This window comes from Symsagittifera roscoffensis, chromosome 1 (assembly GCF_963678635.1).
Source record: "Symsagittifera roscoffensis chromosome 1, txSymRosc1.1, whole genome shotgun sequence".
Lineage (NCBI taxonomy): Eukaryota > Metazoa > Xenacoelomorpha > Acoela > Convolutidae > Symsagittifera > Symsagittifera roscoffensis.
This window is the reverse complement of record NC_087062.1, coordinates 4,343,531-4,360,818: the sequence shown is the minus strand read 5'-3', so window position 1 is coordinate 4,360,818 and position 17,288 is coordinate 4,343,531. Positions and strand designations below refer to the sequence as shown.

Here is a 17,288-nt window from a genome sequence, read left to right as displayed (position 1 = left end):
CATAATAAGAACACTGGTGAAAAGCTGCATCTCCGTCTCTCAATCAAAATGTCGGGTGTTCCAGGCCCGCTATGCTCTGTGCTCGTTGCTTGAGAGTGACGCGCCAATACATTACCCAACCCAAAAAAAATAGCCGAAAAACTTGCATCAATATCTAAACTAGAGGCACAACCCCTGTTCTCCGTGAAGAGATCTTGAAGATTAATTGTTCTAAATTTTGTCAGATTTGCAAACTTGGAAAAAATATGTTTTAGATAAAGAATTTTTTAACCAAAAAAAGTCAGTAAAAGTGCACGTCCTTAAAAAGACACCCCACTCGAAGTTTATTCGTAAATTCTTAAAAATTTGCTGTGTCAACTTAAGGATTAATTAAAACAGTTTTTGTCTCTAAGAGATGATGTATTTTTCAAGCTTTTGCAATAAAAGTGGTTCTCTGAACTGATGTTCAAAGCTGTACAAAAGCCCTCGAGTTGCCAAAAATGTATTTATAAAGAATGTTTATTTGAAGAATGTTTTCTGTAAGCTGCTATTCAACCATTTAAGTTTATCATTTGTTTCACTTGCTATAAAATATACAATTTCCTGGTTAATTGTTTCTCTGAAAGTACGAAATTTTTCTTAAAATTAATTTCCCGTCCCGAAAGCAAAATGAGCTGACCAATATGGCTTGCCGCGGACGCCACTTGCTGATAATTTGCTGAGGTTTTGCCGAGCCAATTTAGCAATACTTGCTTGCTAAGGGATCGATAAAGATTAAAATTAATTTCACCTTCTCTTTGTTATTTGTGATTCGAAAAAACGAAAAATATGAAAGAAAAATGGCAAAAAAAACTTGCAATGGCAAAATTGAAAATTACATTTTTTTCAAAAAAAATTGAAGTTTTTGGATCAACCGTACAATCTTCCCCCCCTAAATGACCTAGCGTAGAATGCCCTCCCAAGCATGTATTAGTTCTGAAAAAAATTCTATAAAAAATGCATTTCCTACAAAGAAAAATGATTGTAACATTTTTTATGCGGGATTGCAATTGTATGCTGTTATTTACAAAAATTTATGTTTTAATTCAATTTTCTATTGGAATTCGGTTAATTGTGAACGAATCGAGGCTACTTAAAAGTGAGCTTGCGAAAAATCCATATATTCTCCCCCCCCCCCCCCCCCCCCACAATCCGATTTGGGGGAAGTTGAATTGTACGGTTGATCCAAAAATTTAAGCCGCTCAGAGGGAACACATTTTTCGAGAACAGTTAATTTGAAGCGCATGAGTTTCCCGGGTTGAGAAAAAATGCTAGTCATATAAGTTTTATATATGGAAAAGCGCTAATCATAAACTTTTCATGCATTTCATAAGTAGAGAAAAATGCATGAAAGAAAGGTATATGATTAATAATTTTTCATATATGGAAATTGTTTGACTAGCATTTTTTCATAAGCCAACAAATTTGACTTTTTAAATTTAATCTTTCAAAAAGTTTGGGTGGTGTTCGTAACCGAACACAAGTGACAAAGACCTTGGTTACTCAAAAGTAGAGTCACCACAGATTTGATTGTCTTGCAATTTAACTGCTTTGAAAACCACCTGAATTGTCTTGCAAAAATGATTTAAATAACTTTTAAATTTTGTCAAAAATTTTTAAAGATAATTTTCATTTGAGTTGTTGTTTGTTCATGCATTGATAAAGGCACACAAAAACATGGCATCCAAAATAAATAGTCGTTTTAAGCGTTTTCAAAAAAATTCTCAAAAGAAACGAGAAAATAATTCAATTTTTGCGTATCCAGGACTACGTTATGCAAACAAAAAATTCATGTAACTTTTTTTTAAATTTTTTTTTGCACAAAATAAGCACAAAACTCGAGTTGCGTTCAAAAAAAGTTTTGGGGTAATTTGGAAACTGCTAAGAAAAAATTTTTGCAGTCGCCATCAAAAAATGCTAGTCATAGAATTTTTATATATGGAAGTTGTATGACTAGCTTTTTTTGACAAAAAAAAGTTTTTTTATTATTGATGATACCTGAATTATATGCTAAAACTAGAAAAAAAAATTCTCTAGCAAAATGTATGAAGTTTGTATGACTAGTATTTTTTGACAAAAAAAGTTTTTCTCTTTTATTTATGGTGATACCCGACTTATATGCCAAAACTAAAAAAAAAATTCGAAAGTTCTCTAGCAAAATATGTATGAAATTTTTACGACTAGTATTTTTTCGCAAACTTAGTTCATGGAATTGTATGGTTAGCGTTTTTGGTCTATTGAAGTCGATCCGGCTTGCTAAATAGCTCTTTAATTTTAAGCTTTATTTCGTTCAACTACATATCAACAAAATTTTAGTAACCCTTTCGCAATAACCAAGAAAACTATTTTGATAAAAAAATAATAATTATCGTACATTAAGTGACTGTTTTGAATCTATGAAAAACACAAAACTGAGAGTGTCAAATTGACGTAGTCGGAAGGCTCGTACACCGAATCAAGACTGAATGTAACTCCATCTTCGTATGTGTCCATTACAAAGAAACTCTTCGACGTCGTGCCTGCAGATCCGAGTTCGAACCCCGCTCCGGCCGGGTTGGTATAAGACACTGCTGAATCGCCTGTGTTAAACAACTATATTTTTTTGCTCGATTTTTTGATACTAAGTGTTTAAATGATGCAAAAATTGAGAAGGGGTTAAAATTAATAATGAGTAATGATATTTTTTGATAAGGCAGAAGATTTTTCAAGCCTTACCATTTCAAACTGCTACAAAAAAAACTTGAACTAAAATAGGCAAACTGCATGCTTCAGACGTAGTAAATAGTATAATTGTTAAAAAGGAGTTATTTTTTGTCGAATCAACAACCTTGACCTAATCTTCAGGAGATTAAAAGAGTTGGCAAAAGGCTGAAAAAAAATTAGATGAACTTAAAATGTCCAATTTCTGAGGACGTTAAAATGTTTTCTCCCTGCAAATTACCTCAAAACTAACCCGACAAAAAAAAATAAATTTTTACAACTATTAAGTACTCACTGCCAATAATTGGGGCGCCGTTTTTCAGAACAATCACGTTGGTAGATCCAAATTTAGCAGAAGAAGAAACGTCAGTTGTGACTTGAACCCATTTGCACTGCCCTTCTTTAACATAAACCTTCCCGCCTTCTTTCGACTGATTTTTCAACGTCACTTCTGAAAAACTGGAAGAGTTTTGCTCCATCTCAGAAAAAATGATTTCCACTTTCTGGGATTTTTTGACAACTTCCTCAATTTTGTCATTCGTAATTTTGTTTTCGTTTTCCAATTCCGGAATCAGTTGTTGCAATTGTTGAGATTTCTCACAATTTTTTGCATTTTTCTCGCTCACAAGTTGAGATCGAAGCTTCAAGGTCGACAGTCTTTTCTTCAATGAAGTTATTTCTGCTGTTTGGTTGGCAATCTGTGAAGCCTCTTTTTCGGTCTCATTAGAAAGATCTGTAGTTTCGCTTTGCAATAAGTTAACATCACTATTTAAGGTATTGTATTGTGTTTTAAGGTACTGTAATGTAGAATCGTGAATCGAATATATAATTTTTAAAGCTGCCAGCTCGGAAGTTTCGGTGCAATTATTTAGCAGACATTGCTCTTGCGTTCCTTGACAGATGCTTGCAGTTACAATTAAAATTATAACGGGTGCCAAAATTTGCATATTTCGCTCCGAATTGATTTATTTGTTACTGAGGAAATTGTAAATGTTTACAAAATTGAGAAACGCTTGGCATGATGGTAACCTTTTGGTGGTTTGATGTTTTGATGTTAATTTATTTGCGAGAAGTTGCCTTATTGCTGAATTGAACCTTTAATATTAGAACAGAACCGTTGATGCCGTCATTCAAAAGAGAATCATTTTAACCAAAAATGGACTGCATTATAATAATTTTGTTTACTCAGACTGTCAATGAAATGCCGAAAATTTATATTTGGGGTGGTTTTTAATTCGGCCAATTTTTGACTCTCTGAGTATATTGTATCTTCAAATACATTTTTTTTTTCAAATTTATTTTAAACTCGGGGGATTTGAAAATTGCCAATTGTACCACCTACCTACTCTGGATTTTCTTGAATAATAATCGTTTCTATTGGATTATTAGTCTTCCTGTCTACAATTTCAAAACAACAATTATAATTGACTGATAATGGATTATAACGTTCCTAATTTTGTAAAAACAAATCCTTTTTTAATCTATTTTAATCGATTACATTTGAACTTAGTCTCTATTTTTTCTAGAGACATATAATCCATTTTATTTATTGCGCAGAGGCGAAGCGGAGCTTATCGCCACTTGTGATGTAGCAAAATAACAGCAAGTCAGCTAGCACAAAAAATTGGATCAATTAGCGTTGAATAAAAAAATTTTAAAAATTAATTTCTTTCACTTTTCCGGACTGCGGTTAATTTTAAGAAATAATATTGAGAAACAAAATTGTCAGAGTTAAATAAACATGTCAAACAAAAATTATTACATAAATACTGAGCAGACAAAACTTGGGTAGACTACTGTTGAGCCGAAAAAGCTGAGCCAAAAACGTTTTGAGAATTTTATCAAACATTTCCTAAGTTTTACAGATCCCTCTCCACTGAAACACAAGTCAGTTTCAAAAAAATGATCCTTCGAACAACAAAACATGATGCAACTAAAAATATGTAACATCAACCGTAACCATTTAAGCCGAAAAAAGCCTTAAACTGAAAAAAAAAAAACGAAAAATGAAGAGCATAAACAAAAAAAAATTGAAAGGAGAGTTGATTTACAACTAGCAATGAAAATTGGATAGGAACGGCCATTTAAAATGCTATTTAAAATGCTCAAAAAATTCTCAACTAGTTCAACTGACTTTTTAAATAAGTTGTTAACCCGGACAAGGCTGCTCGTATATAAGGGCAAAGCCCTGAATGTTCTGACTGACCCTTAATTCATTTCGAATAATTTTTAGGAAAAAAAAATATTGAAAACCTATACATTTTTGACATTGTCAAAGTGTAAGATTTTGAGTCGTACGAAAATAATGCGACCAATTAGCTAGCCTCAATTCAATTTGGTGCGATTTTGTTGAGCGGGATAAATCGCTGCGCATAAATAATTTGCGTTACGCTCTCAGCAATATGAATAAAGTTTTCAAAGCGCGCATAATTTAGTCCAGAACATGGCCAATTTGACAATTTTCAAAGCCCCAAAAAATTACAAAAAATAGCGGAAGAAGAATATATTTTTAAATTTGAACTCAGGAAGTCGATATTTCCAATGGGGTATAAAAAGTTTTGTCGACGAAAACTATTATTTCGATCGGCGAAAATTGACTGAATAAAAAAACCACACAGCATAAATATTCCTTTTTCTTCTATATTCTAAAAGTCTATATTCCGACTTGATAACGCTTGCTAATCGCAAGCGTAAAGTTCACTTAGAAATGCGTGACACTCAATAAAAAGCGGAAGTGTTTCAAAATGCAAGTTTTACTAGTGTAATTACATATTTAAGGCAAAACATCCGTCTATTTTTTTCAAGCAATGTATCATTTGCCATGTATGCTAATATATCACCTAAAATTGTCCAAAAGTTATGATTTCTTTTTACGAGTAGTCTTCTTTCATTTCGTCGGTGTCGGTGACACGTATGTTAAACAAAAACGTACAACAAAACAAATTGAAAAAAAAATACAAAGACCTTAACAAGAACTAAAAGAACGCAACTCTAAATCAAGAACAAAACCTCAATGTAAAGCAAAAGCGGTTTTCCAGGGAACGGACGCATCGTGACTCATCTACATAATTAAAGCCCCTTCAACGCCGAAAAAGCGGGCGGGAAGGGGGAGGGGAATACGAGTTGATGAGCTAGTCCACAGTCGCTACTTTACACTTCGGTTTACTCAAAATTGCAAGTTTGAGCACAGGCTGCACTTCACATCAATGAATTCTTAATTAGGCAAACATGAAATTTGAACCCTTCGACAAATCAAATTGATTTTGAAATGCATCAAAAATTTAGGCTAACTTACTCTCATTCTCATTGAACACCTAATGAAACCAATGATCGCATGCTAATAAAAATTCATGCTAACTGTGCCACCCCCTTCAATTGTTGTAATTTTCACACAAGACAAGCTTGTCCCCTTCATCAAATTCGACTCTTCATTTTAAGGTCCTTCGACTCATTTAATTCAGTATTCGGGAGCAAACAACAAGGATTCGTCAAAATCTGACTCGCAGACCAATTATTCAACACCCGGGTTGACCTCCATAGACCGAAAATGCTAATCATACATTTCCATACACTTAGTCTATGGAAAAATGCTAGTCATACAAATTTCATTGCAAAATGAGTTTAAACGAATTATAATGGTATTTTCTGTTGTTTTGGTATCAAAATTGGTGTCTCTGCATGAAAAGAAGAAAAAAAATTGGTATGCAAAAAATGCGTATCACACAATTTCCATATATGGAAATTGCATGATTAGCATTAATAAAACTTCAAAAACAACCACGAGCAACTAATTCAATTGCTGAAAAAAATTCAAGTGGCTGCAACAGAAAATTTCGATTGTATTTTTTTCTTTTTGGTTTCTGAAAAAAATGCTAGTCATACAGTTTCCATATATGTGAATGTTTGAATAGCATTTTTTTTTTCAGAAAACAAATGTTGATTAAGAAACCCGAAACATCTTATTATTCGGTTGGTATATCAACACACGAGTTTCAATCTTGTTGTAAATTGTTTGCGCTGACTCGTTTGTTTTCTTTATCAGACATTATCGAAACAAGCTTTCAAGAAAAACAGGGGTGTTTTACCGCAATGCATCTGACAAAAGTGTCCTGGTTTTTAGTTTTTGCCTCTGTGTTCGATACTGACTTGTCTAGCATGTTTGCCTAAACTAAACTTTATCGCTACTTACAAAAAAAAAATTGATTTATATTTTTTTAAAAACATTTTTGTTATTTTTTCTACTTCATTTTTTTATGTTTGTGTGATATTGCGGGTGGTGCGAAGCTCCACGTTGCCTTTGTGTTTATGACTAAATCGCTTCGTATTGATCGAAAACAATTTGCAAGGTCATCAGAGAATTCGTATCTGAGACGACCTAGTGGCGCCCAGAAACGCGGTTATGCACAATTTTTACCTCGTAAATCTGTGCATTTTTGTGTTTCTGTGTGCCATCACTTGGTTGATTTCTGACTGTATATTTTCATTCGTGATTCCAAAAGTAATCTCAAAAGTTGATCATTCTCACGTAGGTAAAAGTTAGGATTTAAATAAAATGCTTAATTGTTGCTAGGATGTTTAGTAGTTTGTTTCAAACTCAAGTGTAAATTTTGTGTTTATGGAGAACTGTTTCAGATGCTGATGTCGTGACTAGAAGACAAGAATGCCATAAAAATGTTGCCCGATTAGCCGGACAAAATTCAGAATTTTAGTAGACTGTTTCTGTTTTTTTTTGTTTTGTTTTTTTTTGGATTATTGAGCTCGCTATCAGTTTTTTTGTTAAGTTTTTCTTCTGAGGCAGCACCTCCCGGTATGAATTCTCCCTAGGATAAGAATAAGAACTGCTTTGCTTTCTCAGCGAGGAGAATTTACTAAGAGAAAACATTTTTTCTCTGGTTTTTCTTCTCTGTTCAGAGACTGCTCGTCGTGTGGGATTGAACTTAAAATAATTTTTGCTTCATTTTGCTGGATTTCTAATTGTTTAAAAATACTAATCATACAATTTCCATTTAAGAAAAAATGCTAGTCATACAATTTCCATATATGAAAAAATACTAATCATAGACTTTTTATTCAATTTTCTGTACTTATGGAATCGTATGGAAAGCGTATGATTACCTTTTTTGATATATGGAAACTGTATGATTAGCATTTTTGGTCAACCCGGGCACAAAATTTTCTTTTTTCGATACTTTTGTGAAAACCGCTCTCTGATATCGTAAAAACTTCTACTCAGCTTCTTCATGAAAACAGCTGTAGTACGAATCATAATCGACTCCTCGCAATCATACTCTTTCTGAAAATTTACTCAAAAATCTCATGGTGGAAAAACAATATCTCTAATAATTTAAATTTAACTCATAACTCAATCGAGGATTTTTTGATGTCCATGAAAATTTATATTTGAAAGATTTCTAAATTAATTTATCGAAAACATTTTAATTTTATTGAAAGTTGAATTTTTTAAACTAATGATATGCATTCCTATCTATAAGTCCATAAAATTCTGCAACCATAAACCATAATTATCTCAATCCCGAATTACAAGTCCTCAAATAAGTTCGGCAAACATTAACTTCTCAAACTCATCACGCAAAGCACAGTGCTTTCATGGATACATGGGTTTTATCTGCCGACCAATAGTAGTGGCCCAAATAGAGATCCACTCCTGAGTCATAGGTGTCCTCTACCACATACATCCGGGAGGTCGTTCCTCCAGCGGCTTGCTCCATTCCGGTGGCCGCTGAGCTCGTGTATGAGTAACTTTCTTTGTCTTGGAAAAAATTACAAGTAAACAGTTTTAAACAAAAACTAAAAACCGACAAAAAGCACCGGTTGGTTGCTGAACAAGTTGTACAGAAGGTTCCGACACACATTGATCATTTTTTGCGTGTTTCAATAGGAATTTTCGTGATTTTCTTTTTTAGAGTGTTTTTGTGTTTCAATTTTTTTTTAAACAATTTTTCAGATTTTCGGTTTTGAACTGTGAAGAAAACAAATCTGCAGCCGTTAAGCTTGTGATAAAATTAATTTTTAAGTCAAATTAATTAAATATAAATATATAAATATAATAATGAATTTTTTTTTTGATTTTTTTGTAAAAACTACGAACAAGGTGTTAACTTGATACCGCATTTGACCTGCGAGTTTTCTTTAGGGTAATAAAAATGGGCAAAAAAGCCATAGTTTTTTGTGACTTTGTGGAGTGGTCGGGACAAAAAAGGCGCAAAAAATTTAAGAGATATGAAGCCAAAAAGTAACACTTCTTAAAGTCTTAATTTCTCAATCAAACAAAGTCTCAAATTCTTTTTTCTCATGGGTTGATGTGTTTCTTACAGGCTTTAAAAATGATATCATAGTTGCTATGAGGATACTAAAATACCCGGTTTGAAGTGCTTGACCTATATTTCGACTTCAAAACTAAGACGTTCAAAATCGGCGGTCGAAAGAAGCCGTTTTAAGTCAGGCACTAAGTCGACACTTGCTGAGATTTTGGTCTAGATCGTCTACGGATAAGTCGGGTGTCTCGACCCGGATACTTTAAGAAACAGTGTTTTCATACCTTCGTTAATTGGGTATCCGTCTCTGTATAGTAATCCATACGCTTTGGAGTGAGCAGCTGACGATGCTACGTCAACAAACACTTGGACCCATTTGCACGTTAGAGCAGGCACTGCAATACTTCCTATCTCTGGCGGGTTAACTGTCTCGAAAACTCGAACCAAACTCGAACTTCTTTCTTCGAAATCCGAAAACGATTCGTTAAGCAGCTCATAATTCAGATCTAAGTTCTCAACAACTGAGCTCAACTTTTCATAGTTTTCCATTAGAGTTGTAGTTTTTGTTTCTAAGTCATCGACATCAGATTCGGTGGTTGTGGTGTTATTATCAAGTTGGTCCACAAAAAACTCCATTTCTGTGACCGTTTTTCTGAAAGACTCAATTTCAGCCTCGTGCTCTTTATTTTTACTCTTCAGAGTTTTAATTTCATCTGTTAATTTTCCGATTTCTGAATACAAATCAAAAACATTTTCACCAAGCTCAGCTGCCTGACTATTCAAGGTCAAAATTGAGTTGTCTTGGTTAGAAGAGGTAGTTTGCAAGTCAGAAATTTCAGTAGTTTCGGTACATGTAGATGGCAAGCACTTTTCCTGGCTTCCAAAAACGGCGCTTAAATAACTATATAAGATAACGAAACTATACAATGCATTCATTTCAATGGCGAATATGGTAGAAAAATGTTTGAAGAAATTTATTTAAATTTATTTACTCATCAACTTTCGACAGTATGACAAATATCGTTTCTCATAAATGTCGATCTTTAAATTGTAAACTTGAGTCCCAAAGACGAATTGTTTGGCAATCGGATCATGAATATCAACTTGATTGTTACGAGAGAATATAGAAGAAAGAAAGCAAACTCAAATTGAAAAGTCAGAATTAAATTTTAAGCAATGAAAAGAATGAAAAATACGAAACTTTGGTTGTTCTGCAAGTACCGCAGCAAATAAATGCTAAAAATTTCAAACGAACAAAAAAAATGGACTGAAACCAATTCTAATGGGTTCTAATCTTTTTTAGGCAACAACTTGGATTTTCGAAAACTTTTCCGCAAAGTTTCAAAACTTGGACATTCCAATCGGTTTATTGAAATTTAAATTTTGCTTGTAAAAATATATTGTGTTGCTTTTTGTAAGCTCGCCATTCTTACTTTTTTCGCTTGGGTTAACAATCCCCCCGGGCTGCCCCCCCCCCCCCCCATTGCCCCCCGCCGTGAAATGTTTTTTGAACTGCAGCCACTTACCACTTACCCCTGAGCTCCTAGTTACCCCCCTCCCCGCTTACAACCCCAAGGGCGGGTGGTTGCAAGTTTAGAACAGTGAGGTTTGTAATTGATGGGGGAGGGGTTTTTTGAGGGGTGCCGGAGGGTAGTCAGGCAGTCAAAGTGTGCGTAGGGTGGTGGGTTGCGTGTTGTGAAGGGAAAACGGAAGGGTGGGTTTTTGTTCAGTTTTTCAAAGTCGAGAAAGGTTCTGAAAACTCCTGGTATAAGTATTGAGGAGGCGAATGAATATCGTTTTCCCAAAAATTCATAAGTTGAAGTTGGTTTATAATTCAAGTCGGCCAAAATTATTGCCAAAAATGTTGAAAAATTTAGCAAATAGATTTTGCAAAATTTAGACGAAACAGATTGTTTATATTTCATGAAAATTAATGAATTATCTAAGAGATTTAAAATTTTAGAAATGGATTGTTTATCATTGTGTGATCCCAAATTGAAACAAGACAGCTCGTATCAGGGCGAAGCCCTGAATGTTCCGACTGCCTTTTAAGGTTTATGGAGCAGTAATAACATCAAAAAATTAAATGTAATAAATTTTTTTTCTAAAATTTGAAATTTTTTATGAAAATCATCCACCCACACGCCATATAAAGTACAAAAAGAAAGATTTAGCTCCTTTTAGCAAATCAATTATGGCAAAAAATCTTCTTTCAACCAATTTGGAACGATTTTAAGACGAATTAAATCTCCGCTTACGCGTTAATAGCGCGAAATATATCGCGCGTTAATTGTCCCAAATTGGCTAAAATGGCAATCTTTAAACCCCCATAACTTTACGAAAAATGATCACAGGTGAAATATCTTTTCAAATTTGAGCTCAGGACAACAATAGCTTTCGAATGTTATAAAAAAGTTCCGTCAAAAATGGCTAGTTAAAAGTCGAAATTTGTCTGAAGAAAAAAAACCCACCCCGAGCACAAATGTTTTGTTACTTTCGTATCGAAAGTCGGAACAATTATAATTGACCACGAAAATCCCTTATTATCGATTATTAATGGAACCTACTTGCGCGTAGACTCTTTAATTTTAAACAGCTGAAACAACATGATTGATGTGACTTTTACCATCCAATTTAGCAGCAGTCCGAAATTGGAAAAATTCAATCAAATTTTGTTTGCTTCTGGACCTTTGAACTATTTTATAAGAATCCGAATAAGTGCAGAAACAGTTTTGATTTGATACCATTTTCGACACAACTAGAGTGTTTTTAGTTGACTTGATTATGAATGACAAAATCTTGCACAAACTATTTAGAGTTGTCTAAACTCTGTAGGCAAACAGTTAGCTTTCCCTCACTGACAAATATGGATTACGATCAACTAAAACAAAATAAACGGAATTAAACCAAATATAGTTTTAACTCGATATCAAATCGCCTGAATATGATTTAAAATTAAGGCCAGGAAAACCAATATACAAGGATTTTTACATCACTATAATCCATCGTTATTTTTCACAGGTTCATTTCGATGCAATTTCAGTCAACCACACCTAGTTACTTCGATGTAAATGAGCGAAACTAACTTTTCTTCTTCGTCTTTATACTAAGCATTTGAAACAAAATATGAAAAGATTTTTTTTTGATTGTCCTACTTATATAAATTGAAAAATGTTGCTTTTTAGCTGATATTTGGTGTTTATTTTCGACCTTAGAGTGGTGAAGTCCCATTTGTACCAACGTTCATTTGTATCAAAATGAAAAATCGGTCCCATTTGTACCAAAATTATTCAACTCGTTTCCTGATTGGTCGAAATGTGAGCCAACAAATTATTACATTAATTTTCTACTGTTCAAACAGAAGAAAACTAAGCAGCAGAATAGTGACCGCCGCAGTCGGGCCAACGTGTTGCGAGCTTGTCAACAGAAGGTAGGACTCTATACAAAAATTAGAGCCTGTTATCGCCGCAAAGCGGCGACGCGCGCGTTGCGCGCCCACCGGCGACCTTAAACCAAGAGCTTAAATTAGTCGGTTTAGTAGTCTTTGGCCATTTGGATGTTTTTGGTACTAACGCGATTGTTTTTTATTTTGGTACAATTGAGACTGATTTATCATTTTGGTACTTGTGAATACCCACCCTTAGAGTAAGCTAAGAGATGATTTTAGTGCAAATTCCTGGAAGCAAAGTTCACGATTTGGTTTTTCAAGTTGTTTGTCAACTAACTTTGAATATCTTTAGAAAACGTTTATCTCGTTGATGGTATTTGATATCATTAATGAACTCAGCGTAATATTAAGGACCTCGGTACTTTTTTATGAAAAAAAACTCAACATTTTTTGTGGAAAGAAAAAATCTAACACCAAGTTAGTTGAAGTTGTTGTACCCTAAGAATCTGTTTTAGGTCCATTACGAGGCCAAATTGTGTAGTGTGTGAATTGTAAGCGGATACCGCAACATGTACGCTCTCTTTGTTCTGCTTTTTTTTTCGTTTTTTTTATAGTTCCGACAAATTTCAAAAACTTGTCTCTAGATGCCAGAGACCTACCAACACCAACTTGTTCGGCTCTACAGTGCATAGTTTGGCCTCGTCATGTCATTTTTTAATTGTTTATTCGTGAAACAATGCACTGTCGAAGTCAATTTTCTACGCTGATGATTTTGCATTATGTACTGAAAAAGAAAAAAAAACAATGAAAAAAAAAACAATTAAAAGCTGTGAATAAGATCAATTGGTTTCATCATATTCAATTAACGTTCATTTCGGACAAAACAAAGCAATGTCTTTCTCAAATATGAAGTAGAAAAGTAAAGTAATTTTAGATATCTGGGCGTTAAATTTTAATTTAAAAAAATTAATAAGGAAAGACATGTAAGAAAGATTTCATCTAAGTTGAACTGATTTTGCGAGGTGTTTTACTAATTCAGAATACGAAAAAAAAGTATTTGAATATTTAAAAAATTGCGAGGTTTTTTATCAATTCAGAATATGAATAAAAATTCATGAGTTTGCAAAAAATATAATCAATTAACAAACAACTGAATTGATTATAATCGATTATTAACCCATCTATTTTTCGATAAGAGTATCAGCGATTAATATCAAGTATGTATATTTTAACTTCTGATTCAAATAATTTGCACATAAAATCTAATTTTAATTTAATCAATTATAATCAATTATAACCCCTTTTGTTTGCCCATTTTGTCTTCGACTTTGCATCTAATTGCTTATAATTTTTTCTTTTTGTACACATTGGTGTATAAGAAAAATGAGAAAACTGTTTCAAAAAATTCAAATCATTTCAAAATTATAACTTTTTTATGTTTTCGTTTCTCCCTTGAAGTTGTTTCATGATGCACATTCTAGGGTTTTTTAACCGCCAAAATATCAGCACATTGCTTTAGTTTCATAACTTATTCGGAAATTTTCACCTTCCGCGGGAACTTTTTAACTAAAATGAAAGGATCTCTATGAAACTTTTGTTTCGTGGTGAATCTTTGTGTTCAAGACAACCAAAGTGTGACAAGACTTGTGAACCAAAGTGTAAGACAACCAGCTTTTAGAGATTTGGTTACTGACCGCAAAATAAAAGCCCATATAGTTTGAAATTAAAATATATTAATGGTTTACCAAATTTTTGACAAAATAAGAGATTCTAATTGATTACAATTGGTTATAATTGATTTAGAGAGATTTTTGTATGAACTAAAATCAATTATAATCGACTATAACAGATTATAATCTCTTGAAAAATCTAATAATAAAATCTATTATAGATCCTTTAAACAGCTAATTTTTGTAATTATAATCAATTATAATCGTCAAAAAATTATCATAATAGTCGGTTATAATTAAATATTTACGCCTAAACTTGGATGCGGGTATAACAAAAGCGCTTTTTTAAATTGGATATCAGTCCTAATTAAGATGAGTTGAGTTGAATGAATAGCCGTTTTCTGAGTACATCTGTCGATGCAATTCTTCAATGAAATCAGGAAACTTCTGAAACACAAAGTCGAATCCAAGATGAGCTGGGTCGCCGAAAGTTGAGACTCCATTGTAAATTAAAGGTATTTTGAAGTTTGTAGACTTAGTTTGAAACAAAACGAATCCCAAGTCTACAAAATAGAAGTTTTTGAACTTCAACTTCAGTTCGGAGAACAGAGTATGAAGGTAGTCAACACCTACATCGTACTCGATACGTATGGTGCACTCATTTGAATGATTTTGAAAGTTTCCGACTCCATATTTTCGTTCCAACCATTTTAAACATGGTCTTGGGTCGTCGTTTTCTGGATGAGGATGTTCGATAACAAAAATCGGAGTTGTAAACTTTGTAACAAATGAAATAAAGTCAACATAAAGTTCGCGAACTAGTAGTTTCCAAGTTGCTATGTCAGCAACTGAAACTCTTTCGAAATTCTTGTACCACATTTCAGCATGATGAAGATGCTTGGTGAAAAATATAGTCGTGTTTGGTCGCTGCTGGGTGATATACTGATTAATAAACGAATGAAAGCCACTCAAATCGTTGAATGTTTTCGGTCGCAAATCGAATTGTTTAGAAATAGGCAAGTACAATGCTGCCCCTTTAACCACCGCGTTATACTTATAAGTAATCTTGCAACTTCTGCGGTGTTTTTCAAATGCACTTTTCCAAGCCTGTGTGTACGAATCTCCGGCTAAAAAAATAGACCCAAACTTTGCCAACTTTTCACAAGTCGTTAGCTTAGGTGGCGCTATAACCTGGTCATTTATTGAGCCGAAACTATTTTCCAGCGCCGGCACAGAGTTTTTGCCTAGGAAAACGTGCAGAAAATATGCCAAAACGATAGTTGATATTATAAAAACCAACAAAGTTTCGCTTTGGTTTTTCTCGCTGATTGAAACATGGGTTTTTACTGGGTTTTCAACTAGGTGCCAGACTATGGCCGAAATCATGAACGTCATAAATAATATAACTATGGCCCGATATGGTCCATGACTGGGTAAAAACCTCAGTATGTCTCCTATTTTCGCTATTGGTACATGACAAAGGTACATACCATATGAATACTTTCCAATACGGCTTAAAACAGAACTTTGCAAAAAATACTTTGAAATCAGTGTTTCATTTGTGGAAAACTCCAAAGTAAGAATAAGAGTAAAAGTTGAAAACGTTGCCAACATTCCGAGAACCAAAGTGTTAAAGTTTAGTTTTGCCAGCAGAACTGTCGTAATAACCAACAGAAAAGCTGACCCGTAATCAAATAAAAAGTTGATTTGTTTTGATTTCGAGTTTCTTTTTTTGATTTCAGAGTTTGATAGATCTCTAATTTCAACCCAGCAAACAATAATCGCAGCTATGCTTCCCGTTAACAGTTGATATAGTCGACCAAATGTTGAAAAATATGAAGCCAATTGAGAACGATTGTACAATTGTACATTTGCAATTACTGATAGAATTAACATCAAAATGAAAATCATAAGAATATAAGCGCATCTTTTGCGGCATAATTTGGTAATTAAGGCAAGAATTGCTGGAAAAAATGCATAAAATTGTTCTTCAATTGACAATGACCAAAAATGTACTACAGGACTTTGGTCCGAGCCCTTATCGTGAAAATAATCCATTACCACTTTCAGTCCGTGCCAGTTTTCGAAATAAAGTGCCGACGCGACAAACGATTTGGCATGTTTAGATACATAACTGGGTAATTCGACGCTTCGGTAAAAAATCGCAGTCGTAAAAAGAACGAATGCCGACGCAGGAAACAGTCTTATGAAGCGCCGACAATAAAAGTTGCCGAAGTTAATTTGACCGTCAATTTGAATACTTCGAAGCAAAATTGAAGTGATAAGAAATCCGGAGAGGACAAAAAACACATCAACTCCGAGGAAACCGTTTGAAAATTCTGGCAAGTCGCAATGAAATAGAATAACTGCTATGCAAGCCAGACCCCTCAAAACATCTAAATGGGGCCGGTGCTGAAAGTTTTTTACAATTGCAGAAGAATTAAGTGCCAATTTTGGAATCATTACTGTTGGTGAAATAAGTCAAAATTGATTCTGAAAGTCCCTTTGATGTGTAACATACAAATGTAAAGTCTGAATTGAACACTCGTGAAGCTTATTGATAAGAAAGATTATCAATAGAATTTCAATTTATCAAAAAACAAAAAATTTCTCCAGATTTTGCTGAGTCTTGTTAAATAAAGCAATAAATAAATTTAGAGGTACAAATTTTGCATTTTTATTTTCATAAACACCTGCAAAAATGTATGAGTCTGCTGGAAACATTGGCCGTGGAACCAATTTTTATAGTTCAGTGTTTTTTTTTGTTTTACTATTCATGAAGAACAAAAGAAAATTTGTTACAATGATTAAATTGTACGATATTCAGCCACCATGCGTTCGTTGGTATCGACTACACATGAATCAAACCTTAAAGTGATTCATCAAAGCAAAACTGTTTTTTAGAGATGGAAGCTTGCACTGGAGATAAACTGTTGTTTATCCGAGCCGGAAGCTTACACTAACGCGTCATCATCCTAAAATTAAATCTTGCAAAGCAGAACACTTGCTAGAATTGAACCCTGTGTTTTTATTGATCAAATGGGTTCAACAGGGGTTCAGCTCACCTGCACTGAAATTTAATGGGTTATAGTCAGTTATATTCCTCTCTAAGACTTAAAAACAACCGAGTAAAATTGATTAGAATTGAAATATTTTGCTAATGATCTTCGAAGCTATAAAATCTATTCTTAATGGACTATAACCCCTTTTTCAACATTCTTTTAAAACAGTAGCCGA

General features: G+C 33.7%; 2 protein-coding genes across 2 annotated transcripts; both read right to left on the bottom strand.

Annotated features, from left to right (window-relative positions):
• Nucleotides 1–8,110: 8,110 nt before the first annotated feature.
• On the bottom strand, nucleotides 8,111–10,011 carry LOC134854043 (uncharacterized). Its single transcript, XM_063870115.1, has 2 exons — nucleotides 9,278–10,011; nucleotides 8,111–8,488 (listed from the first exon to the last, which is right to left on the bottom strand). Exons 1-2 carry the CDS (start codon nucleotides 9,927–9,929, stop codon nucleotides 8,304–8,306), a joined length of 837 nt encoding a protein of 278 aa, XP_063726185.1. The 5' UTR covers nucleotides 9,930–10,011; the 3' UTR covers nucleotides 8,111–8,303.
• Nucleotides 10,012–14,346: 4,335 nt separating this feature from the next.
• Nucleotides 14,347–16,712, bottom strand: LOC134853708 (putative O-acetyltransferase SAR0937). Its single transcript, XM_063869711.1, has one exon. The coding sequence runs from the start codon at nucleotides 16,512–16,514 to the stop codon at nucleotides 14,415–14,417; it is 2,100 nt and encodes a 699-aa protein (XP_063725781.1). The 5' UTR covers nucleotides 16,515–16,712; the 3' UTR covers nucleotides 14,347–14,414.
• Between the last annotated feature and the right edge of the window lie 576 nt (nucleotides 16,713–17,288).